The sequence below is a fragment of the Mesocricetus auratus genome, unplaced genomic scaffold (assembly GCF_017639785.1).
Source record: "Mesocricetus auratus isolate SY011 unplaced genomic scaffold, BCM_Maur_2.0 Super-Scaffold_100013, whole genome shotgun sequence".
Lineage (NCBI taxonomy): Eukaryota > Metazoa > Chordata > Mammalia > Rodentia > Cricetidae > Mesocricetus > Mesocricetus auratus.
The window spans coordinates 64,481,539-64,504,622 of record NW_024429196.1 but is presented as its reverse complement, the minus strand read 5'-3'; the positions used below and the strand labels follow the sequence as shown (position 1 = coordinate 64,504,622).

Genomic DNA, 23,084 nt, shown 5'->3' with positions numbered 1-23,084 from the left:
GGAAAGAATCTCAAGCCCACACTGTTTGGTTGCTGTGAGCAATTACTCTATTTTCTCTTCAGAGGCACAAGCAACACCTCTTGTGTTGCAGTGCCAATAAAATTACAAAAGTCTGATTGGTAGACATTCCCCACCATGATATCAGATTTGTAGTGGTAAATAATTTTCCCCTAGGGACTAATAAAGAAAACTGTGTTTTCTAGACATGAGAATTACTCACCTTATGACAGTGTAAGACATGAACAAAGTCTGACAGCTAGAGATGGATGACCTGGCAAACCCTGAAGTTTGCCTCTTCTGGAATGAGCTACCCTATTCCATCCCATCACCCTCCATTCATGTTCTCCTTCTCTTTTCTCTTCATGTCTCTGTGATCTGAAACAGCCCAAAGTCCTCCAGCCCTCTTAGCTCATGCAGGTGACATGCCTGCTTGCAATTCTGAGAAGTTCAAATGCCATGATCACACTCAAAATTCACTACTCTACTGCCAATGGCTTGGTCTGTTGGATTGTGATCATTTCTGTTTAACTGGTATTATCTCAGTGTGTCAAATATTGTCACTGAAATAATGAGTGGAAAATATTTTATAGTGTTTACTGTAGAAGGGAAGATGACATATTACAAGGTCATGGTCTCCTAAACTATTTTGTTGATGACTTAAAGTTCTCTTGATCTCCATTTTTCAAGTCTCCTGTTACTTGTTATATGTATCATCCATGCCTCTTAGTTCTTCTAATCTTCTTCACATGGTAGGGGAGAAGAATGGGACGAGATGTCTAGACATCCAAGAGGGAGCATACTAGAATAATGGAGCCCACTGGGTGGCATGTTCACTGACAGCAAATGATTATCATGAGCTCATAACACACTGGATGTTAGAGAAAAGCAGTAGACAAAGCCTCTTTTCACACAACACTTGTATTAGAGACTTGAAGAAACAGCACATGCTTGAAAAATAAATCTGAATACAGGATAGTTGATGACCTAGGGCTAGGGAGTCATATGCAGAGGCAATATGTGAAAGGATTCTGGGTGTAGCAAGACCTTGGCAGTGGGTATGGTAAGGAGGCAGTCAGGGCAGGAACACTACTTTACCTTAGCATCAAAAGACTAATGATCTCATTTCTCCGTCCCTTGACTGCTTCTGTTTGGAAAGTGAAGTACTTGCTTCAGAAAATAAGCCATGTCCACAGCAATCCTGCTGTCTTCCAACTCACGGATTTGGAGACCAAATTCCAGGAAATACTTCCTTGCCTCTGTCTCCACTCCTTTCTTTTGTATAGATTTTTTGTCCTAAGAGGACACGATTCTTATAACCAAATTCACTTCCTAGTGAACATAATGGAAGAACCCAGCAGAGCACAAAGATGAACCACCCCTGGGGACACTGTAGAGCCCTTCTGTCAACCATGTGATTGCCTGCTCCCGAGTGTTCTGTTAGGTGAAACAACCTTAAATTTACTAGTTAGATTACTTAGCATGTCTATTCTGTCAGCGATGCAGTGAGCACTTCATCCCAGGGAAGGATTGCAGGAGATTTTCTCATGCCTTGGGAGTGAGGAACAGAGATATAAGTGGGATGGAGCAGAGGGCTTGCAGGCAGGAGTATGCACTGAGGTTTGATGAATGAAGCAGGGGATCCAACCCTGGCCATCCACTATCTATGTGATTATCAGTTCACCTATTCCACTCCTCTGTGCCATGCCTCACATCTATAAAGCAAAATACTCAAGTCTACCCTGTGGTGTTACTGTCACGCCCCTAAATGGGAGATGCTCAGTAAACAGCATCTTCATTAACTGGTGAGAAAGTGGAGAGATTGGGTAAAGCCTCTGATTATGGGGCTAAAGAGCTCAAATTTCATCTTAGTGCAGATGGGAAGTCCTTGAAGTCTTGTTTTTTGTAGTTCTTAATACCATGTGTTTTAAAAGCTGTTGCTGTGGGAATGGAGAGAAGAAGGCACGGCAGACAACTGTGCTTGCCATCAAGGCCGAGGGCCTGGATTTGATATCCTGAAAGCTCATAGAAGGAGAGAACTGTCCCCGGCAGGTGGTCCTTTGACCACCACACATGCACTGTGCACGCGGCAAATGCAGGCCACCCCTACACACACAAAATAAATGTAAACAATGTTGTAGTTACCAATGCACTAGCCAAGTTATATCCTCACACTAAAGGCTTGTTTATCCAAAAAGTTTTTATGAAGTGCATAATGTCCAGATTTCAACAGCATTGCCAAAATTCACATGCAGAGACTCAGATGACCTGGACAAGCTGGTAGTTTTTAGAAAAATTGAACCAATAATGAATCGCCTTCCAACAAAACAAAGCACCAGGATCTGTTGCTTTTCCTGTTAATTCAATGAAACGTTCCTTTAAAATGATATTTTTGAAAATCTTGCAAATAAATAAAAATATCACATACTGGATTAACTGGACCTGAAGTCCACACAACTCAATGAATTTCTGTAACAGTTACAAACATTCAGAATGGAAACTGACACTTTATGTCAAAATTCACACTTTCAGCACCAAATATATTTTATAAACTCCAGCCCTACTGAACACTTTTTAAAATAGCTACTGGTCATTTGTATTTCTTTTTCAAAAATTGTCTATTCAGTTCATTTGCCCATTTGTTGACTGACAGTTTTGTTCTTTTGGTAATTTAAAGTCTGCAATTCTTTGTAAATTCTGGATATTAGCCCCTTACCTGAAGTATAGTTGGTGAAGATTTTCTCCCATGCTGTGGGCTGTCTGTTAATGCTACTGTTTCCTTTGCTGAGCATAAACTTGATTTTCACGGAGTCCCATCTGTTTATACCTGGGGTTACTTCCTGTACTGTTGGTGCTCTATTTAAAAGCTCTTGCTGACTCCAGTATCTCGAAAGGTAACCCCTGTACTTTATTCTCAAAGATTTCATGTTTCATGTTTTAAATAAGATGTTTGATCCATTTTGAATTGATTTTTGTATAAGGTGAAAGATATAAATCTAATTTCATCTTCTGTAGGTAGAAATGCAGTTTGACCAGCACTATTTGTTTAATAGACAACCTTTTTATTTGAAGCATGTTTTTGCCTCCTTTGTCAAAAATTAAGTGAGTATAGCTTTGCCATTTAATTTTTGGGTCTTCTATTCCACTGGCCTATGTTGGGTGAAGCCTTTTCCTTGCTAGTCGCTTTGGTTTTTCCCCACCAGTTGCCTGGGCTCTGCTGCGTTGTAGTCCCCAAATAACACACAAGACGCTATATTAATTATGAAGCTGTTGACCTTGCTTGTTTTATAGTGGCTAGCTCTGACTTAGGTATTTACCCCTTAATTGTTATTCTAACTATTTCTCTTACTGGAGAAAAGTTCTGAACTTCTTACCCCTATGGCAGCTACATCTTGACTCCCTGTGTTTCTCCTACCCAGAGTCCTGTTCGACTCCTAGTCCCGCCTATCTTGCTTCCCTACTGGCTAATAGTGCTTTATTGACATATACACAGGACTTCCCCATCAGGCCTACCCGTCTATTTTTACACCAATACCAACTGTCTTTATCATATAGTATAATTTGAGTTCAATTTGTAATACCGCCAGCATTTTGGCAGGTATTTCATTGATTCTGTATATTTATTTTGGTAGTATAGACATTTTCTCAATATTAACTCTGCCTATCCAGGAACATGGAGTATTTTGCCATTGTCTGGTATCTTCTGAGATTTCCTTTTTCAGTATCTTGAAATTTTCATTGTAAAGGTGTATGGTGGCTTGAATGAGAACACCCCCCCCATAGGCTCATATATTTGAATGCGTAATATCCAGTTTATGCACATTTGGGAAGGATTAGGAAGTGTGGCCTTGTTGGAATAGGTGTGTCTTAATTGGAAGAAGTATGTCACTGGGGGTGGGCTTTTAGGTTTCAAAAGCCTAAGCCAAGTCCAGCGTCTACCCCACCCCCACTGGCTATGGATCAAGGTAGAACTCTCTGCTACCCCTCCAGCACCATGTCTGCCTATGCACCACCACGCTCCCCCCATGATGACAACAAACCTGTGAAACTACAAATCATCCTCCAGCTAAACGCTTTCTTTTATAGGGTTACCTTGGTGCCATGGTGTCTCTTCACAGCCATAAAACAGTGTCTAAGGTAAAGTTTTTCACTTCTTCGGTTAGATATCTTCCCTAATACTTATGGGGGAGGTATTTTGAGTGGAATATATTTCCTATCAATCAAACATTCAAAGAAATCAATCAAACATTTAAAGAAAAATTTACATCAACATTTTCCATCTTTTCCAAAAAACAGAGGCCATTCCCTAAGTCATCCTCTGATGGGGGATGTCCTTCTGTATATGTTTCTCTTATTGGTTGATGAATAAAACACTGTCTGACCAAGAGGCAGGAAGATAGGTGGAACTAGGATAAGGAGAATTCTGGGAAAGGTAGGCAGAGAGAGGCACTGCCACAAGGTTGCCATGTGAGCCATCAAAGGAGTTAGAGACCTGGACCCTTTTCCAGTAAGATAATACCACGGGGAAATACTTAGATTAATAGAAATGGGTTAATAATTAAAACAGAGCTAATCAATAAGTAGCCCTAGTCATCAGTCAACAGTTTCATAATTAATATAGCACGTGTGTTTATTTGGGGCCAAATGGCTTCAGGAAGCTCCAGAAACAATCCTCAGAGGCCAGCATTGCCCTGCACCCAAACCAGAAACATTGCAAAACAGAAAACTGCATGTGACTACTGTTCATGAATAAGGTTGCAAAGAGCCACAGCAGCGTATCTACAGAGCAACCCAGCAATGCAGAAGACATTATACACCATATCACGTGGGACTCATTCTATGTATAGAAGAGAAGATCGGCATCTGAAAGTCAGCCGGTGCAATTCACCACACTGACAGACCAGACTAAGGAAGAGAATGTGTTTGAACATATACATATACAATAATAACAAACAAAATTTTAATTGATGTTAGACTTTTAGATCTTCTGCTCTGAAAAACACTGCTAAAGGGAAAGGTGTCTTGAAATAAGTGAAAAATATGTATAGCAATTAGGATGTATCAAAAGAAAATGTAACTCAACTAAACAAATTATCAGTGGCCAAAGGTAAAATAATTTTTGAGTTGATATCCAAAGATATAAGACATATATCCATAATTTCAGAGTCTACACTGAAATTAATACTGAACCTATAGATAAGTAAGAGAAAAGAAACAAATCTTCTATATGAAAATATCCTAAACAATTGGTATATATCTTCTAGCCTCAAGGAAGTAAGATGGAAGTCCCCATTAATGAGCAGCAAATTCCTTCCACAGAACAGAGAATGCAAAGGGGGAGAACAACTCACTTTAGAAAGGAAGGGCTTGGCAATCACTACAACAGCCAAGAGACCAAAGCCAACACCAGTTAGGAGATGATGCATGGTGATATGATGTCATAGAAATTGCACTCTGACCACAAGGAAACCTCCAAACAACTCCTAACTGAGAAATATTTCATATCAGACACATAAGAAGTTCAAGAAACTGGCAGTCGACAGGTACTTAATGACACAGGAAAACTAAGGGCCATGTGGTACTCTGGGCTGATCTTGGACAAAAAGGAAGTTATAACTAAACCAAAGAAAGTCAAAATTTGGATTTTAAGAACAAAATGTCAATATTTGTCCAGTAATCATAATAAGTATACTGTATTAGTGATATGTTAGATACTAATAGGATGAGGAAATGGCATGCAAGATATACAACAGCTGTCTAATATCTCCGGGACTTTTCTAAAAATCAAAAGCAAGTATATTTTTAAAATATTTACTTTATGCTTTTTGTAAAATACCTTTAGTAAGCTTATCTCAGCATCTCCATTACATATCCAAACAAACCAGGAATTCAAAATCAGAGTTTAAAAAACACAGAATCAGTGAGCTGTAAAGAAATGAGATTGTGCTGGGCGGTGGTGGTGCACGCCTTTAATCCCAGCACTTGGGAGGCAGAGGCAGGTGGATCTCTGTGAGTTCGAGACCAGCCTGGTCTACAAGAGCTAGTTCCAGGACAGCCTCCAAAGCCACAGAGAAACCCTGTCTCTAAAAACAAAAACAAAAAAGAAAAAGAAATGAGATTGTGTGCTGATGTTTCTGAAGTTTATATTAACACAATCAATATAAAATTCAGAAATAACGGAACCAACAAACACGAGAGTGGGAAGAAATGGGTGCCAAATACCTCCTTGTTCAGGGAAAAGTAAATGACACTGTTTGAAATAGGCAGGTGCACACATGTGCACACACACAAAAGGGCACACTCAAGCACGTGAGCACATAAGCACACACACACAAGTATGCACACACACACACACACAGTTAAAGGGGGTAGACAGAGCTAACATGGGAAAATAAATCATTTCTTTCTCACCTGTTAGCAACTTAAGTTTAACTACCACATAAGGAAACTAGGATCACCATAGCAACTAAGACAATGCATGTAAGGCTGTTAATGCAGAATTTCGAACATAGTATGTTCTCAGTAAATCTTAGCATTTAAGGGCCTCCAGAAATGGATGTGGCAGGAGGGAGACAAGATCTCGGATTCCTGAGAGCCTTACAATGCATAAGCACAGTGTAACTTGGAAATATAGGAAGTGATCACTGCTCAGCAGAGCACATTACTTCAGGCTCACCACTGTTCAATGTATACAGCATGTCATTATTCTGCAACCTGATGCTATGCTAATTATCTGATTTACCAGTGCCAGACACTTGTACAGACAGCAGTCTCATGGATACCTGCATAATTAAAAACAAATGGTGCTTGACAGATGTTTATTTCTAAATCCCCTATTAGAACAATGCTAGCATCTTGCAAAATAGATTTTGATGAATAACTTGGCCACAATAAACCTTTTAAAAGAAAAACACTGGTTTTGATGATCTGAGATTTTCAGATTATGATATCATTAATCACTTTAAGTATTATGTCTCATGTTGGCTAAAGAGTTACCTTATACCCTAGAGGCCACGACACTTTATTATACTTGAAACGAAAAACACCTTCTGTTCATTGCTATTCAAATTTTACTTTAGATAAACTTCTAAGTCAGAAGCCATTTCTCCATTAAATGTAGAAACTCTCAAAAATAATTTAAAACAGAAAAATTAACGGGTTCTCCTGGACATTTTTCATACCCCAGTATAAATGAGATGATATTAATTGTCATTATAAAAGATTCTTTCTCTTTAGCAAACTTGCTACTGAAGATGGCTTTCTTCCAATTCTGAACTCTAGATGAACACATCCGTGCTTCAGGTGAAATAGATAGTGCCCTTGCATACACTAAAATGCCCCACTCTTACTGTGCTGTGCATACACACTAACTACATTCTGTGCAAAGTTCAAAAATGTCTGGAACCCACAGAAACTCATGGGGAAATCGCTCCAGCTGAGAAATACAATAAGCGTATGCTTTAACCAAAGTTGCTCCTGGGTCAGTGATAGGAGTGGCATGAGGGTTTAGCATCTAAGGAGAAACTCACCAATGTAAAAGATGCTTAGAATGAGAAATGAGCCTCTGCCACTAAAACATGAATCCCGCACATGCACCAGCAGGTGCCCAATGGAGACAGATAGTGCTTCCATTGGGTTTGTTTAGCTCCCACTAAACTGAAAAGATTGTTGAAAACTATGGGCTCAGGAGATAGTTCTCTGTGAAAGACAGAGCCCAAAACAGGCCAATGAACTCAGGAGACAGACAAAGCAAGGAGTTAAGGAATGCAGGAAAGATCAGAAATCAGTGTGTTCACCAAGACCCAAATTGATGAGCATTCATGAAAGAAAGAGAGAGTAGAGGAGGAGGAGAGAAGAAAAGGGGAGGGGAGAAGAGAAGGGAAGAGGGGGAAAGGGAAGGAGGAGAGAGGAATTCAGAGGACAACACACTCATGGCCTGGGGATGAAGAAAGGCATTTTCAAATTGCAAGACTTACCATGTGTGCTTTTTGAAAATACCCATCAGACTGTTGGAGAATGTGCTTTGTGGAAGGAAAGGAAGGAAGGAAGGAAGAAGGAAGGAAGGAAGGAAGGAAGGAAGGAAGGAGAGGGAAAGAGAAAGGAAGGATGGAAGGAAGGAAGAAAAAGAAGAAACAGAGGTCTGGAAGGATGTCTCAGCAGTTAAGAGCATTAGTTCCTCCTGTCAAGGACCTAGGTTCAATTCCCATCTAATTCTGGTCTCAAGGATCTTATACCTTCTTCTGTTCTCAGGCAATGTATATGTGTATCATGTGGATATACACACCGACAAACACCCAAACACATAAAAGAAAAGAAATAGCTAAGTTTGAAAAACACTGAACAGATTCATCCAAGGATCTGTCTTTCAGACACTACACAGTCCAGATGCTTACTCAATGAGGTCTGTGAGAAGATGACACTGACCTTTAATCTCCTTCCACTCAGACAGCCAAGACACCTTGCCTTCATGGACCAGCCATGTGAACACATTCCGCAGCACATCTTTGGAGTGATTGCCAAAATAAGATCCTGCTTTTAAAAACCATAATTGTCTCCGTATTTTTCCAATGAGCAATGAAAGGCATGGGTATCATGTCAAAAAGTCAGAGGAAATATGTATATTATGCACAGTAATAGGTAGAATATGAGTCAAAATAATGGATCTTTAAGTTATGTATAAAAAATCTGGTGAGGTTCTCATCTGAACATGAACCTGTGTGTAGGGGACAGGAGAGATAAGTAATGGTATTTTTCTTTTCATTACAAAGTCAGAATTTAGCATTCTTCAATCGCCAGTGACCACTTCTTCACACCACCCTCCTCTGACAGCAGAAAAGCCCACAAAATCAGGTTGTCATTTGTCCCATTTTTAACTGGTGGTCTTTAGCCTGCCAAATCATTGGAAGCTGGAAATAAATGCATAATTTGAAGACCTAGCCAAAAAGAATGTGTGGCCATAAATTTAATCATTAGTTATACAGTTAGCTCTAGCTGGAATATTCAGGAAAAGCACATCAAACAGAAGCTATGTCAACAAATCAGTCCATTGTTTGGCTAGGACGATGTCCATTGCTCAATGATGCTAAACACAGTAAATAGGTAGGGATTGTCTCTGAGACAAGCAGTAGAGTCCATCACTCCAAAAGCAGTGAGAAAGGGAGTAAAAATGATTTTTCAGTATTACTTATCTAGATAATTAAAAGCTTTGGGGAGACTAACATGGTTCTCTTTCACAACTTTCCTAAGTTGCACAAGAATGCATGTGTGTATGTATGCTTGTGTGGATCATGTGTGTAGATACACATGTATGTTATGTGTGCAGGAGGATGATAATGGGTGCATGAGGTTCTTCCATAGATTACATTAAACCAGAAAATGAAGGCAGATTAAAAGAAAGAGTGTGGGAAGTTTGGGTTTAACACATATCAAAAATAGATGCGCGTTTATTGACTAATAGTGTTCCTTGGCACGCAAAACAGCATCTCAGGCTAACGTGCTGCTAAAATAATTAAAATTTATTTAAAACACTGTGAGGAGGAAAGCTTTCTAATCTGGAGATGGACAACAAACATTTTAACATATTCCAAACTATCCAGATGGAATTAACATGAAGCCAGCCATCAGAATTAACTTGCCCTGATCTAGATTATGTCTAATGACAAAAAGATCATTTTTGATTGACTCAACCACCATGAGAGTGTGTTGGGAAGAACTAAGAGAAGTGTTGAGAATTATATACCATACATTTACCTAAGAAGGAAAACACACACAGCTAGTCTAGATGCTGATACTGAGTTCTGAGTGAACCAGCAATAATTCCTCCGTTTGTATGACCTAGGGATTCTCACTCCACCTTCTTCCTCTTGGGTCTAATGACCACATGTTCTCTGGCTTCCATCCTTTCTGCTCAGTGTTCCAGAATCTTCCCCCTGGCACCTTCCCTGAGCATTTAGAGATCCAGGCTTGGTGCTCTTCTTGCTCTGCCTCAGCCTCTCTCCAACGCCTCAGCCACAGCTGCTTTGCAAAGTTGGGTGTCCAGGCCAGATCTCTTCCCTGAGAGGTGTGGGAAAAACAAGGTGACAGGTAACCTGCTTGTCCTGGACACTCTCCTGAAACTCCCACCATCCCAATTTAAATGGTACGGTCAATAAACATCTGATTAATTAAAATGCTTGCCAAGTATTTGTTTTATTCCATTGAATATTTTAATTAAATCAAGGTCCAATCACTTTGAAGAGCAAGTTGCCACATATCCCAACTTACTATTACTATTGAGATTGTAGTTTAATTTCTTACCATAAATAACCACACTGAGCTTGCTTAGGTTTGGATTATACCATGGATTTAAATAATATAAGGAACTGGGAGCACTTGTTACTGTGTCTCAGACTCATTTGGAATTTACTCATATTTCAACATTAGTTATCCACATTTAAAATCAGCACATTTTAGGTGCTGCAGAAATGGCTGTGCTTAAGAACACTTGTTGATCTTGCAACAACCAGGTGTAACTCCAGTCCCAGGGGCTCCTGTATCCTCTTCAGACCTCAAAACCAGTCATTCGTAAAGCACCCAGACATACATGCAGGCAAAACACCCACACACAAAAAAACACTAATACAAATTTTTAAAAAAAGAAAAATGGTTTAGACAAAAGTAAACTTTACAAGGAAAACCCCAATACTAAGCCTACAGGAGTAAATATTCATAATGGGTATTGGAATAAGAAAATATTTAAGAAGAGGGTAAAGTTGTGGAAAACAAATAAAACACAAGCTGCAAGAACAAATGGTTAAACTTGGGCATTTTACCTGAAACCAAGGCTGTCACTGCTGGTTTTGAAGAAAGTTCTGGAATAATCTGTATAGTCTAGCTGCAGTATTTCAAGAAATCAAGGCAAGCTTTAAGACTGCCAACAAGGAGAGTAAAGAAAGAACACACCACTCCCATTGCACTCTCCCGAGCTACCTAGCTGCCCCCTCCTCCAAGCTCCCCTCTTGGCTCTATCTGCTTGTCTAGCAACTTCAATTTCTCTAGCTTTGCATCTATCAGACTGACATGCTGAGAAATTTCATCATGGTTTCTACAGTGCTCAAAACCCTGTACATTGCTTACTGGTCCTGAGCAGCTAAGCCTGAGTTCACAGGGTAATCACAAGGGCCCGGCTGACTGTCTTCCTCCACCTGCTTCTTTGCTCACTTCTGGAAAGATCTCCAAAGTGAATTGAATCATTGTTCTTGATTGACATGTGCTAATTCACTGATTATTATGAACACTGAACTGCTGAATACTTTCAAATGACTCAACAATGGTCATGATTAGTAGACACAGTATTTTTTCTAGTTTGACCACCCTGTGCAAGGTAAGGAATTCTTTAATTTCATTGATTCTATTTTGCTGAGCAGTTAGGAAAAAGGTAACCAAATCAAACAAAATAAGACATTTCACTTATGAAGATAATATTCTTATTTCATCTTCCCCAATGTTTCTTCTCCACTTGAAATAAAATATGAGGGCATTTGTAGAGGTGTGGTAAGTGACATTAGCTTTGTGGGGAGATTCTAAAATCTTCATGTGTGTGGTAAAGGCATTGGCTTAGTGAAAGTTCACATTTGTGGTAATCTGAAGTGATAATGGCATCTCACCAATAAACCAGAGAAACCAAACAGCTTGTTTAGAAATAACAAAATTTAATAGACAAGAAAACATTAGCATAAGGGACTACAACAGTAAAGAGTTGCCCTTTCCATTCAACAGCATGGAGAGTTGGGTTGTTTTGTGTTGTTATTATCATACATTTTAAAACTCTTTAAAACCAAAGCAATACATTGGCATTAAGAAAAATATTGCCACAGCACAGATACAACTTCAGCACTGCAGACATCACACAAAGTAGCATAACACAGAGTTGGTCCAGAGCCTTCTGAAAATCTCTTCCTGCGATAACTCACCAACTCACTCAACGTTACAGTTCACACAAAATGAGCGTCTTTAGAAAAGAAATCTTATAAATATATAAATCCAACCCACAAAACCTCTTAAATATTGTATTTACGCAAGTACAAATGGAATTCTGGAAACCGCATCCACTATACTACCTAAAGCTAGGGTTTCTGGAATCATAAATGTATTTAGCTCTAAGTTGGTGTTTGAATTTCATTGGACCACATCCCACATATACTTTCTCATTATATGTACCTTGGGCATACATGTTCTCAAAGTCAGTAGTTACGCAACTAAAATAAAACTCCTATTCTAGATAAGTATCCATTTTTCTTTAATATGGATTTTGGAACTTGCCCCCTGTAACTATTCCACACAACAAATATTTCACCACAAACAAGTTAATAGAGTCTTGGTAAAGCCCTTCACTAAGCATTATGGGTATTTTATTGTTAAGTATCAGTAACGAGTCTCGGACTACGAAGCTTTCTTCACTCCTTTTGCCTAGTTTCTGTGAACATTCTATTCCCCATCTAAAACCTGCTAGACAACTTACTCCCCCAAATATATACATTCAATGCCCCACCCTGTTTCATGAAGAGGGGTGTATACTCAGGCCACGTAGCTTATGCTTTTACAGAAAACACATTGAAGGACTTGAATCTATCCCCAAACTGACTTAACAGCCACAAGTGAGCCGCACCTAACTCCTCCACATCACTCCCTCCAAGCAGGGCATCAACTTGGCATGGCTTCACCCTTCCCTTTGCCTGGACTTCCATAGGACATAACCCCAAAACACTGCAGTCTGGTACCACTCAACAAAACTTGGGTTCTCAGTGCCGAGGACTACAGCAGCTGACAACCAGTTGCTGGGTTTTAACCATCACAGGCTCCTCAAGAGTGTTACAGGAGTCAGCAAAATCAGTCCTAAGCAAATTTCTAAAACAATGGGAAGAAAACAAAACCTTCATAAACTGATAACAACTAATTTAAATGGAACTTTGTTCAGGATAAGGGATGGGCTGATTGAAGAATGTGGTTAGAAATCGAACAAACCTAAAATGTTAGAAGGAATTACTCCAGTGAATATTTCCACATGCAAAAGCTGCTCAGATCTTCTCTGGAAAGCCTGGAAGAAAAACACACATGAAGGAAAAGGCCTGTGTTAATGATAAACGGCCTTCCCTGCAAACTTCTCAAAGTTGCCCAACTTCTCTAGCAACATGTCCAAATAGGAATTCTGCAGAAACCACCTAAGGAGATGATATTGCAGGACACTGGGTCAGGGAGCACCACATAGAAGAGAAATGGATCTGAGGGCAGGCAGCCGACCTCAGAGAAGCATTGCCTTAAGAGAGAAAGCACCTGAAGATGATTAGGGATTCCAGTGCTAAGAAAATGGGGGAACACCCATGTGTTTTGGAGCAACCTGCCTCTGACATCTACCCACCATCATGAGATACCCTTAACTTGAAGGAGGACCCCATTTATCTCGACCTTTTCACAAAGACCCTGCCACAGTATAACACACCGTGCCTGGTCCTTGTCTGAAAGTACTCACTGTGCCCACACCTGTGCTCACAGGTATCTCACAACTGTCAGAGCCCCCTAAAAGCTATGCACACAACCTTGCTTTCTTGGTTAACCCCTATGTAGAAATGAGCTTTTTAAAAAATTTTCAGAGTCCAGGAAAACCCATCAAGCCAGCATCTGGACAGAAAATGGACCACAGACTTATGGCCAAGGGCTTTGTTGAGGCTGTAGACACTAATCATAGAGAATACAAAAGAAAGCAAATCGTACGTACATCATTTGAACATAGCCATATGTGCCAAATTTCCTATTTTGCATATTGATTAAGACGGAAGTGCCATACAGTCCAGAAATTCATGACAAACACATTGGCAAAAACCATACACCATAAGGATTACAAGGCTAGAGGGGACGAGGCTAACAAAGACTACCCCAAGGGTGACTTTCTTAGACACCAGTAAATAGATCCCTAAGGGCAAGGAGCTGAAGTATAGCAAGCCTAGAAGCCACACTAACACCCGGATGGACGTCTGAAAGAGCAGGGAGGTGCAGTTCCACACCGTCCAGTTGTGGGACACTGTGGTGACAGAGTCGAAACTTGCCGGCCTGTAGAATTCTACCACAGGGGTAGAGCTGAGAGATGGGGAACTCTCCCTCTGCACCTCCATGATGGTGATAACCAAGCAGTTGGAGGATGTGTGGGAAGGACTGACAAGGGAAGCCAGCCGCTTAGGGGTGAGCAGCAGCTCCGTGGGATTCTCAGGCAGGCATTTCTTCCCTTTGCTTCCACAAGTCAAGTTTACAAGGATGTTATTGTCATCAGGCAGGCTACTAACTTCATCATCTGGCAGGCATGTCTCGAACCTGCAGAAAGGACAGACGATGACACCTTGGGGAGAGTCCCCAAAGTCTATGATCTTATAGAGGCATTTGGCACAAACCCTGTGACAACACTCCAGAACCTTGGGCTTCCTCTGTTTCAGGTTGTATCGATTGTAACAGATCTTACACTCCAGCTCATCTGAGACCTGAGTCTCCACAGGCTCTTCCGGTGGCTGGCTGGCCATCTTAAATTAAGGATGCAATCTTTTGTAGATGTGCCTGGCTGAGGAATGACTTGGATTAAGGAATTCCTCTGACCATCACATCATCCAAGTCAGGCAAGGGGGTTGGAAGGACTGGAAAAGTAGGGAGAGAACCCAGAAGTCTTTGGAACATTTTCAGCTCCTACGTAGTGCTCTGTGTCTCTGGTGCATATTTTAAAAGGCCACTTGAAGGATCTGCAAAGAAAAAAAAAACAGAGATTGTAGTAGAGCAAACAGTTCACTGAAGAGGTGTTCTGAGAACTGCTTCATGGCATTTTCTGAGCTCCAAGGATCAGGAAGCAATAGACCTGACAGATTAAGTCCCTTCCTATTTCACCTTTCCAGCCCTGCAACAGAAAGGTGTCATGTGCATGCTTCAGTCCACAAACACCGTAAGAAGGAATGAAGTCCTAATGTGTGTGAAGTACACTGGTGTACACCTCAGTGCCGCGTGCTCTACAACGGTGTGCACTGTGGCTAGGACAGATTATCTCTGAAATAAGCACCAAATTTTGGCCTCTTTGAAACATGGGGCTTATTCACAGTGCCATTACAGAAAATAGCTAAGTATCTTCCACAGTGCTCACAGACAAGCTTAAGAATCTTCTTGCTGTTGCTAACTTATTTTGTTTGTTTGCTTACTTGCTTGCTTGCTTGGGACACTCTTACTATATAGCCTAAGCTGGCCCCAAACTTTCCACATAGCTCAAGCTGACATTGAACTCAGTAACCCCATGACTCAGGCTCACAAATCTTGCCCTATCATGCCCAGCTTCCCAAGCACAGAGTCTTAAGGCAAAGTATTCAGGACATGTTTTCAGGAAGCAGATGGCTTTCACTTCTTTGTTTTGCTAATGCATTTAGTGTTTGACTATTTGATTCCAATTTTTGTTTCAATTCCAATCTTGTGCATACACATCTACACAAAGTAAAATAAAACATAAAACCTCTGACATAAGCCCTATAAACATATCCAATGCCTAAGAAAGCGAAGCAAACATGGGAAACACATATGATTACACACTCCATAAACATAGGAAAAGTCATTCCTGGGTGACTACCAGGAAATACTCACATTGCCATCTCACCTACTGTGTGTCATTTAATTCTGTCAGTGGTAGGCAGAAGGCACAGTGCGACCTGCAAGCCTGATACCAGAGACAGTGACATCACTGGCACTAGCTTTGGACAAAGGGCAGAGGTTTATTCATACGCACAATGTGTCATCTCTAGTGAGCATCAGTGAAAAAGAGCAGCAGTGTGGGAAATCTCCAATCATCCATTAGCTTTAATATGTGTGATATTTGGGTGGTAGATCTGTCTTGAAATATGCTGTGCTTGGAAACTATGGAAATGGATTTGAATTTCTGAGCACATCGCTCCGAGCTATTAACAGCAGGAGGCTGTCACAGCATTTCTGAGGAGACAGCAACTGTGCGACAATTCAAAATTTGCTATGGATCACATAGCCCTTAAGGGGAGGGGCAGTGAGGGGCTAAATTAAGTTTTAAATGAGGAGTACATAATGTCTTCCTTCTTATTTATGAAGTATGAAAATTTCCAAATGACTTCTTATTCTACGTGACTGCATAATGGGCATCAGTGGCGACAAGCGTGCTGTGACAACAGTGGTCAATGGACTCTCTGGTTATGAGTCAAAACTCACAGGTGGGCCTTTTCATCTATATTCAAACTCTTCTCTAGGTTGTTTTTCTGTCCTGCGTGGAATATGGGGATCAAATGTGTGTTGTTCTATAAATGAACCAAGAGCTTTGAGGCTTCTGAACTATGTGAACAATAGTAAAATGTGTTCTTTAAGAGTTACAGCTGGGCGTTGGTGACGCACGCCTTTAATCCCAGCACTCGGGAGGCAGAGGCAAGTGGATCTCTGTGAGTTCGAGACCAAGCCTGGTCTACCGAGCAAGTTCCAGGACAGGCTCCAAAACAATACAGAGAAACCCTGTCTCAAAAAACCAAAAAGAAAAAAAAAGAGTTACATAAAACTCAGCTGCAGGTCCATAGTCTGCCATTGGCTCTTCAATCTTCAATCCAATTCACATTTTCCATTTCTTCTTGGGTCACATGTATATCTGAGAACGAAAGGCCTACTTCATCTGGGTTCTCAAATTCTTTATCAAATTCTTCTCTAGATTATCCCCATACCCCCAAATATGTCCCTTTTCTCGTTTATGCTCGCTTGCTCTTTGTTACATTTCTAATCACACACACAGACTCTTATACCAACTTTATTATGCTTATCAAAGAGCAAGCCACATAATGTATTTACCTTCTTGCCTTTGTTTCCTTCATTTCAGCCTTACTCTTGATTTGACTCTGATTTGCCTTAGTGTGTTTTGTCATTCTTTTTCTTCATTTCATAATAAAAAAACATGCACTGTCTTCATTTAAATGATGACAGTGTGTCAAAGAGGTGACTTCCCGCTGCCTACAGCTTTTACTCTCTAGAAGTTTCTGTGGATCTTCTTATTGCTGTCATTTGTAGTCAGGGTCTCATTATGTAGCCCTTGACTGACCTGGAAGTCAATATGTAGACCAGGCTAACCTCCAGCTCACAGAGTCCAGCCACCACTGTCTCCCCAGTGCAGGAACTAAAGGTATGTACCACCATGCCCAACTCATTTAACTTTTGACTTATCCTTTGATACAAAGATTATTTCCATCTTTTCATTTATAAGTTATTTATTAAAACATTTTATCACCTTTTACTTTATTTCTGTTAATAGATTGTGATCAGAGAAGAGAACTCTAAAGATCTCTTCCTCTTTAAATTTATTATTTTTTTTGTAGCCTTCTGTGTGCTCAACTTCTCTAACACTTCCAAAAACTAATATTCCATATTGGAGAGACATCAGATCCAGCATAGCATTAAGCATAACTTTCTACCTATTGCTTATTATCCTCAAGGTGGATCTGAGATTGTGGAGGAGACAAGTGAACAGGATTTACTAAACTGCCTGGCAGGATTATATTTGTATCTCAACAGTTTTGCTTCACAGATTTCATGGAATGTTAATTTATGTAAAAGTTTTAGCCGGGCGTTGGTGGCGCACGCCTTCAATCCCAGCACTCGGGAGGTAGAGGCAGGTGGATCTCTGTGAGTTTGAGACCAGCCTGGTCTACAGAGCGAGTTCCAGTACAGCCTCCAAAACCACAGAGAAACCCTGTCTTGAAAAACGGGGAAAAAAAGTTTTTTCTCCTCTTTAGCCTTAAGAATGTCATTCCTTAAGCCACTGGAGACTTTACCTCAAGCACCCCCACCCCATCCCCCACCCCATCCCCCACCCTGTGTCTAACCCTGACCTTGCTCATTCCCCTGACTGTGGTTTCCTAGGTCCTAGGATCACGATCTAGTGTGACATTTTCAACTTTGATCACTTTATTTAAGAGCTTCCTAAAAACAGTACACAGTGTGTGTGTGTGTGTGTGTGTGTGTGTGTGTGTGTGTGTGTGTGTTACACATAAGGCCTGTACATGCTGGGCAAATGCTCTACTGGTTATTACTGCTCTGGCCCACTTTTTAAAACATTTTATTTTGACACAGGATTTCACTAAGTTACTCAAGTTGACTTTCAACTCACCCTGTAGCCAGACATGTTAGACTCATAGTCCTTCTGCCTAGCTTCCTAAGTAGCTGTTATTACATGCCAGCACCACCAGGTCCATCTCGGGATTTACTGTTTAACTAAGTTAAACAGTCACAAAATAAAAATAAATAAATAAAATGTATTACTCTTATTCATTTATTTGTGTATACATATATACATATGTGTATATATGCAATAATTATTTTTAAAAGACAAGATTACAAGTTTGTGAGACAAGGGGACGTGGAAGAAGAAGAAAGGAGAGGAAGGGATGGGAGTGATGTAAGTTCATGTGTAAAGTAAAAATAAATTTTGCCGGACGGTGGTGGCGCACGCCTTTAATCCCAGCACTCGGGAGGCAGAGGCAGGCGGATCTCTGTGAGTTCGAGGCCAGGCTGGACCGACAGCCTCCAAAACAATACAGAGAAACCCTGTCTCGTAAAAACCAAAATAAATAAATAAATAAATAAATAAATACATAAATAAATTTTTAAAAATGAGCCTTGATATGGCCTAGTGGTGTAATGGTTAGCGCTCTAGATTCTGAATCCAGTGATCTGAATTCAAGTATCACCATGAGAGCTATGGTTCTGGCGAGCATGATCTCCCCTCACCGTGCAGGCTGTGGTTATGGCGAACAGACCATTTCTTTGACTCTCCTCATGAGCATTTTTGTCATAGAATGATAATGAAATCCTTATACTCTTACATAACAAATTCTAATCGCGGAGGGAAACGTCTGGCTGCCTGTACATTCAGCTGCTGCTATTTTTCTCCAGGTTCTACTGTTACTCCTCCAGCTCATCTCTGACGCCAGTGGTGAGACACCTGCAGCTAGCCAACACTTCCTCACAGAGGGTCATCTGCTCTCTGTCAGGAAGCTGCTAGGAGGCGGCTCTTTGGGCACTCGAGAGCTCCAACATAGGCAGAGGCGCCTTGAGTCACCTCTGAGAATAGTTTCTTGTATTCATCTGATCACTTCCTGTGGCTCTCCCATTACACACATGTTCTAGTTCCTAGACTGACATTCTCCCATGAGTCCCACCCCTTTAAGTTTTGGTCGTGTGCCTCAAATCCCTCCACTTGAGCTATCAATTCTCTCCAGAACAATCATCATGGACCTGCAACTCCCTGACGGAATTGGCTGATGGAAAAGTCATGTGTGATGGGATATCATTCTAAAATCTGTCTCTTATTGGTTGTTGAATAAAGCACTGTTGGCCAATAGGGAAGCAAGTTAGGTAGGACTAGGAGTCCAGGAGGACTCTGGGAAGGAGAAACACAGGGAGTCACCATGTAGCTGCCATAGAAATAAGAGGTCTGGACCCTTTCTCCGGTAAGAGAAATACTTAGATTAACAATTATGGGATAAATACTTAAGTCAGAGCTAGCCAGTAAGAAACAAGCAAGGCCAACAGCTTCATAATTAACATAGCCTCCTGTGTGTTCATTTGGGACTGATGCAGCTCTGGAACCAGGCTGGCAGGATGGCTTCTCTCTACACACGTGTCTCATCACCCGGAGGTCTTTCTGTGCTGTGTTTAAACCTCCGTCTGTGTGCTCACTGCTCTTGGCTGTCTCCAGCTGCCACTCTGTGCTGTGAAGCGTGATCCCAGCTGTCCCTACAGGCCACCTCCCCTTTGGCTCCAGTGACACCATTCTCACTTGTTATATGACTAGGTTGCTGATCTGCTACTGAAGGACCCACACGCCTGCAGTCCTGTGGGTGATGGGAAATGGTTTCCACCCCGGGGACCATGGGGATGCTGGTGCAAGCCTTGGGGTGCAGCCAAGTAATAGGAGAGAGTCTTCCTTCTCCAAAGCCTTAGACAGTGAGGATTCAGCCAAGCTGTTTGTGGCACCTCGAACTTTTGCAGAGTGTACACACACACACACACACACACACACACACACACTGAAGAAGGATGATTTTTCAGTTCTTCTAGAAGTCCTCCATTATCCAGTCTCATCACAGCATCCAGTGTATTCATATTCCCCTGTGGTACCATCAGGCTCCATCTTAATGCCAGCCCAGCCCAGAAAGGAAGCCATTATCTGTGCCTCACTTTTCACCTTCAGCCCTCACAGGGCTTGAGGCTGCACCTGAGTTTAGAGCTCTAACTCCAAGACAGGCTTGGATGAAGAGAGGCAGACATGGCTGAGGGCAGGCTGGACAGCTGCTTTAGATTGCTGGCTCCCAGATTCCTTGCCAACTATAATTTCTGGGAAGCTTTTTCACAAATATTGGTCCACATGGAAAGTTGTGATGAAAGCTGGATTTGTAGAGAACATTGGTGACACCGACCATGCTTTCTGTGACATTAACATGTGTAATACATTGATTTTATCCCTCATTCATAACTTGTCTTTAAAATTCACATTTTCTAGATGTTCTATACTTTCTTTTATCTTTCTTCTTTGACGGCAAACTATTTGATGTACAAGAATAAGAATCTTTTTACTTTTCACTTAGCTATCATTTTAAAAATACTTTTTCAAGTTTTACATTGAAATTCAAATAGTTGTAGTATTATATGGCACTTAGATTTAAAAGCCACTAGGTAAGAGTGATGCATGGTTTTCTTTTTTAAAAAGACCATATACATCATTTTTAGGACTTGGCCTATTTGTGAGCCGGGAGACAGCACACAGCATGAGGACTGAAGTTGGGTCATCAGCACCTGCATAAAGAGTCAAGTGCAGCAAACGTGTCCATGATCTCAATGCCTCTAGCACTTAGTAGAGACAGGAGGACTCTGGGGCTTGCTGGCAAGCTCATCCAAGCTGAACCGGTGAACTCCAAGTTCAGGTTTAGTGAGACCCTGACTCAAATAGCAAGGTGGAAAGACACCTGTATTGAGCTCAGGATTCTATTCTTCCCACACACAGGAACACACACGCATACATAACATACACACATATACACACACACCCTCTCACTCGCTCTCTCTCATACAGAATACTCTCCCTTGCTCTCTGTCACACACACACACACACACACACACACACACACACGAACACATGTAGCTTTAGACTGCTCAGAATCTTTCCTACTTGGAACTTCTTTCCTAGATTTCCATGATGTAACTCTCCTATGCCATATTGTGAATAAATTCATAGTAGATAAGTCATTTGGCCTAACGATTATTTACCCTGTCCCTTAGCCTGAAAAATCTACACAGCAGTTCTCCACAGTACTGCACCAACACACTCTACAGTGTGGTTTTCATTTTAAGCCATCAACAGATGAAGGAACCTGTTTCTTCATCCTTTAATCAAGAGGCACGGGGCTTCCGCTCACCATAGCCTGAAATCAGAAGCACAACTTCAAGGTGCCTCCACATCTGTTCTTGCTGTCTTGGAGCCTGGAAAAGGCCCTGGTTAGATTCCTGAAGATCAGAAGCCATGGAAGTCCAAACAAAATCCAGTAGCAAGATCAGTGAAGAGAACAAGACTGGCATAGACCATCCAGCACTGACTTACCCCTCTGAGCCAACCACCTCATTTGAACGGATGCCACCAGGAAAGACCTGCATAAACCTACCCCCACTGCCCCAGTAAAGCATGCTGACTCACTGACTCATGAGCAAAGGACATTCTGGTTGCTCTAAGCCCATCTACGTTCCAAGTTGTGTTTTCTGACAACAGATAGCCACAATGTGCAAAACTATTTCAAAACTAATCCAAAGTCAGTTTCTATCCAATCAAGGTCTTTCCCTTCCCTTAAGAATGAATAACATTCCTGCCTCTAATCTCTGAAGTACCCTGAATGGCAGTCACTGTGATTCTTGTTAGAAATGATGGGTCAAAATATAGTTTCTGTGAATTCTTCTGGATCTAAGCCTATGTATATAGTTCTTATTATAACAATGCCCATTAATTAAGAGACTCTCTCTAAGAAACTCAAACATTTTAGAGACATCCGGTGAGTTCCCTAATACTAAAGGCAAGTGTAGTTCCCAAGGTACTGATGAGAATACCCATGGAAGGTAAGACTCTTCCCCAGGTAGCAGGTGTTCAAATACAAGAAAGCACACACAAGCTAGAGATCAATATGATCACACTGATTACTATTCCAGGGCTCAATTCTGTGTTATTTGTATTATCCACTGTCCAAGTGAATTAACTGTTAGGTAGTGATGTGAATTCTGTTTCTTCAAAATATCTCAAATACAGGTTTCATGTAGCCTGATTCATCCTTACAAGGACCATCAACCATTTGAGTTAGGCATTAGTGGGATAATTACATGCTTCCCTGTGTGAAACCACTACCAGGTTTCACCCTCATTTCCTGGATACTCCGCCTGTCCCAGAGAGTAAATATCATCATCACTGTGGGTAAATGATGAGACAATATATTTCAAATGGATGCAAGCGCTGTGTTCATTATCTGTGACTGCTGCTGCTGGAGACAGAACTGAAGGCTTGATCCTCTCCAATTTCTTTTTGCACCAAATTTAGCATCACTCTTCACACATTTTCTTTTCTTGATCATCAGTTTTCATGACATCCTAAGTTGTTCAACTAATAACTCTATCCCTTTGTACATAGAGCGGCAGAATATTAGTTTTTAATCTAAGCTATTAATATATCATACAGAGATGACTTTTCCTTGATGTCATCTCTCTCCTTCATAAAAGTCCTATGCTCCTAATCTTACTGTGTATGGCACTTGAAACTCAAATTAAATTTAAACCACAGATTTGTGACCTACCACAAAGAAAGTGCAGTCAGATGTTGACTTCTGGATAGGACTTGAGTCATCTCACTGTAACTTATCAATATCTGCTCATCAGCCTTTGATATCAGTCCTAGTTATCAGAGTTCTCCTTTAAGGAACTTCAGCAGCTTCTAACTCTATACAGGTGATCACCTCAGAGTTAAGATGCTTGCTATGGATGTATTTCCACTTTGAGAA

The 23,084-nt window shown here is 41.0% G+C and overlaps 1 protein-coding gene across 1 annotated transcript in view; it reads right to left on the bottom strand.

The window, feature by feature from the left end:
* Positions 1-11,667: 11,667 nt before the first annotated feature.
* Rnf182 (ring finger protein 182) overlaps positions 11,668-23,084 on the bottom strand; it is a 52,201-nt gene continuing 40,784 nt past the window's right edge. Inside the window, exon 2 of the mRNA XM_005066344.4 lies at positions 11,668-14,756. Within this exon, the coding sequence (XP_005066401.1) occupies positions 13,800-14,543 (744 nt within the window). The 5' untranslated portion in view covers positions 14,544-14,756 and the 3' untranslated portion in view covers positions 11,668-13,799. The remainder of the gene's footprint in view (positions 14,757-23,084) is intronic.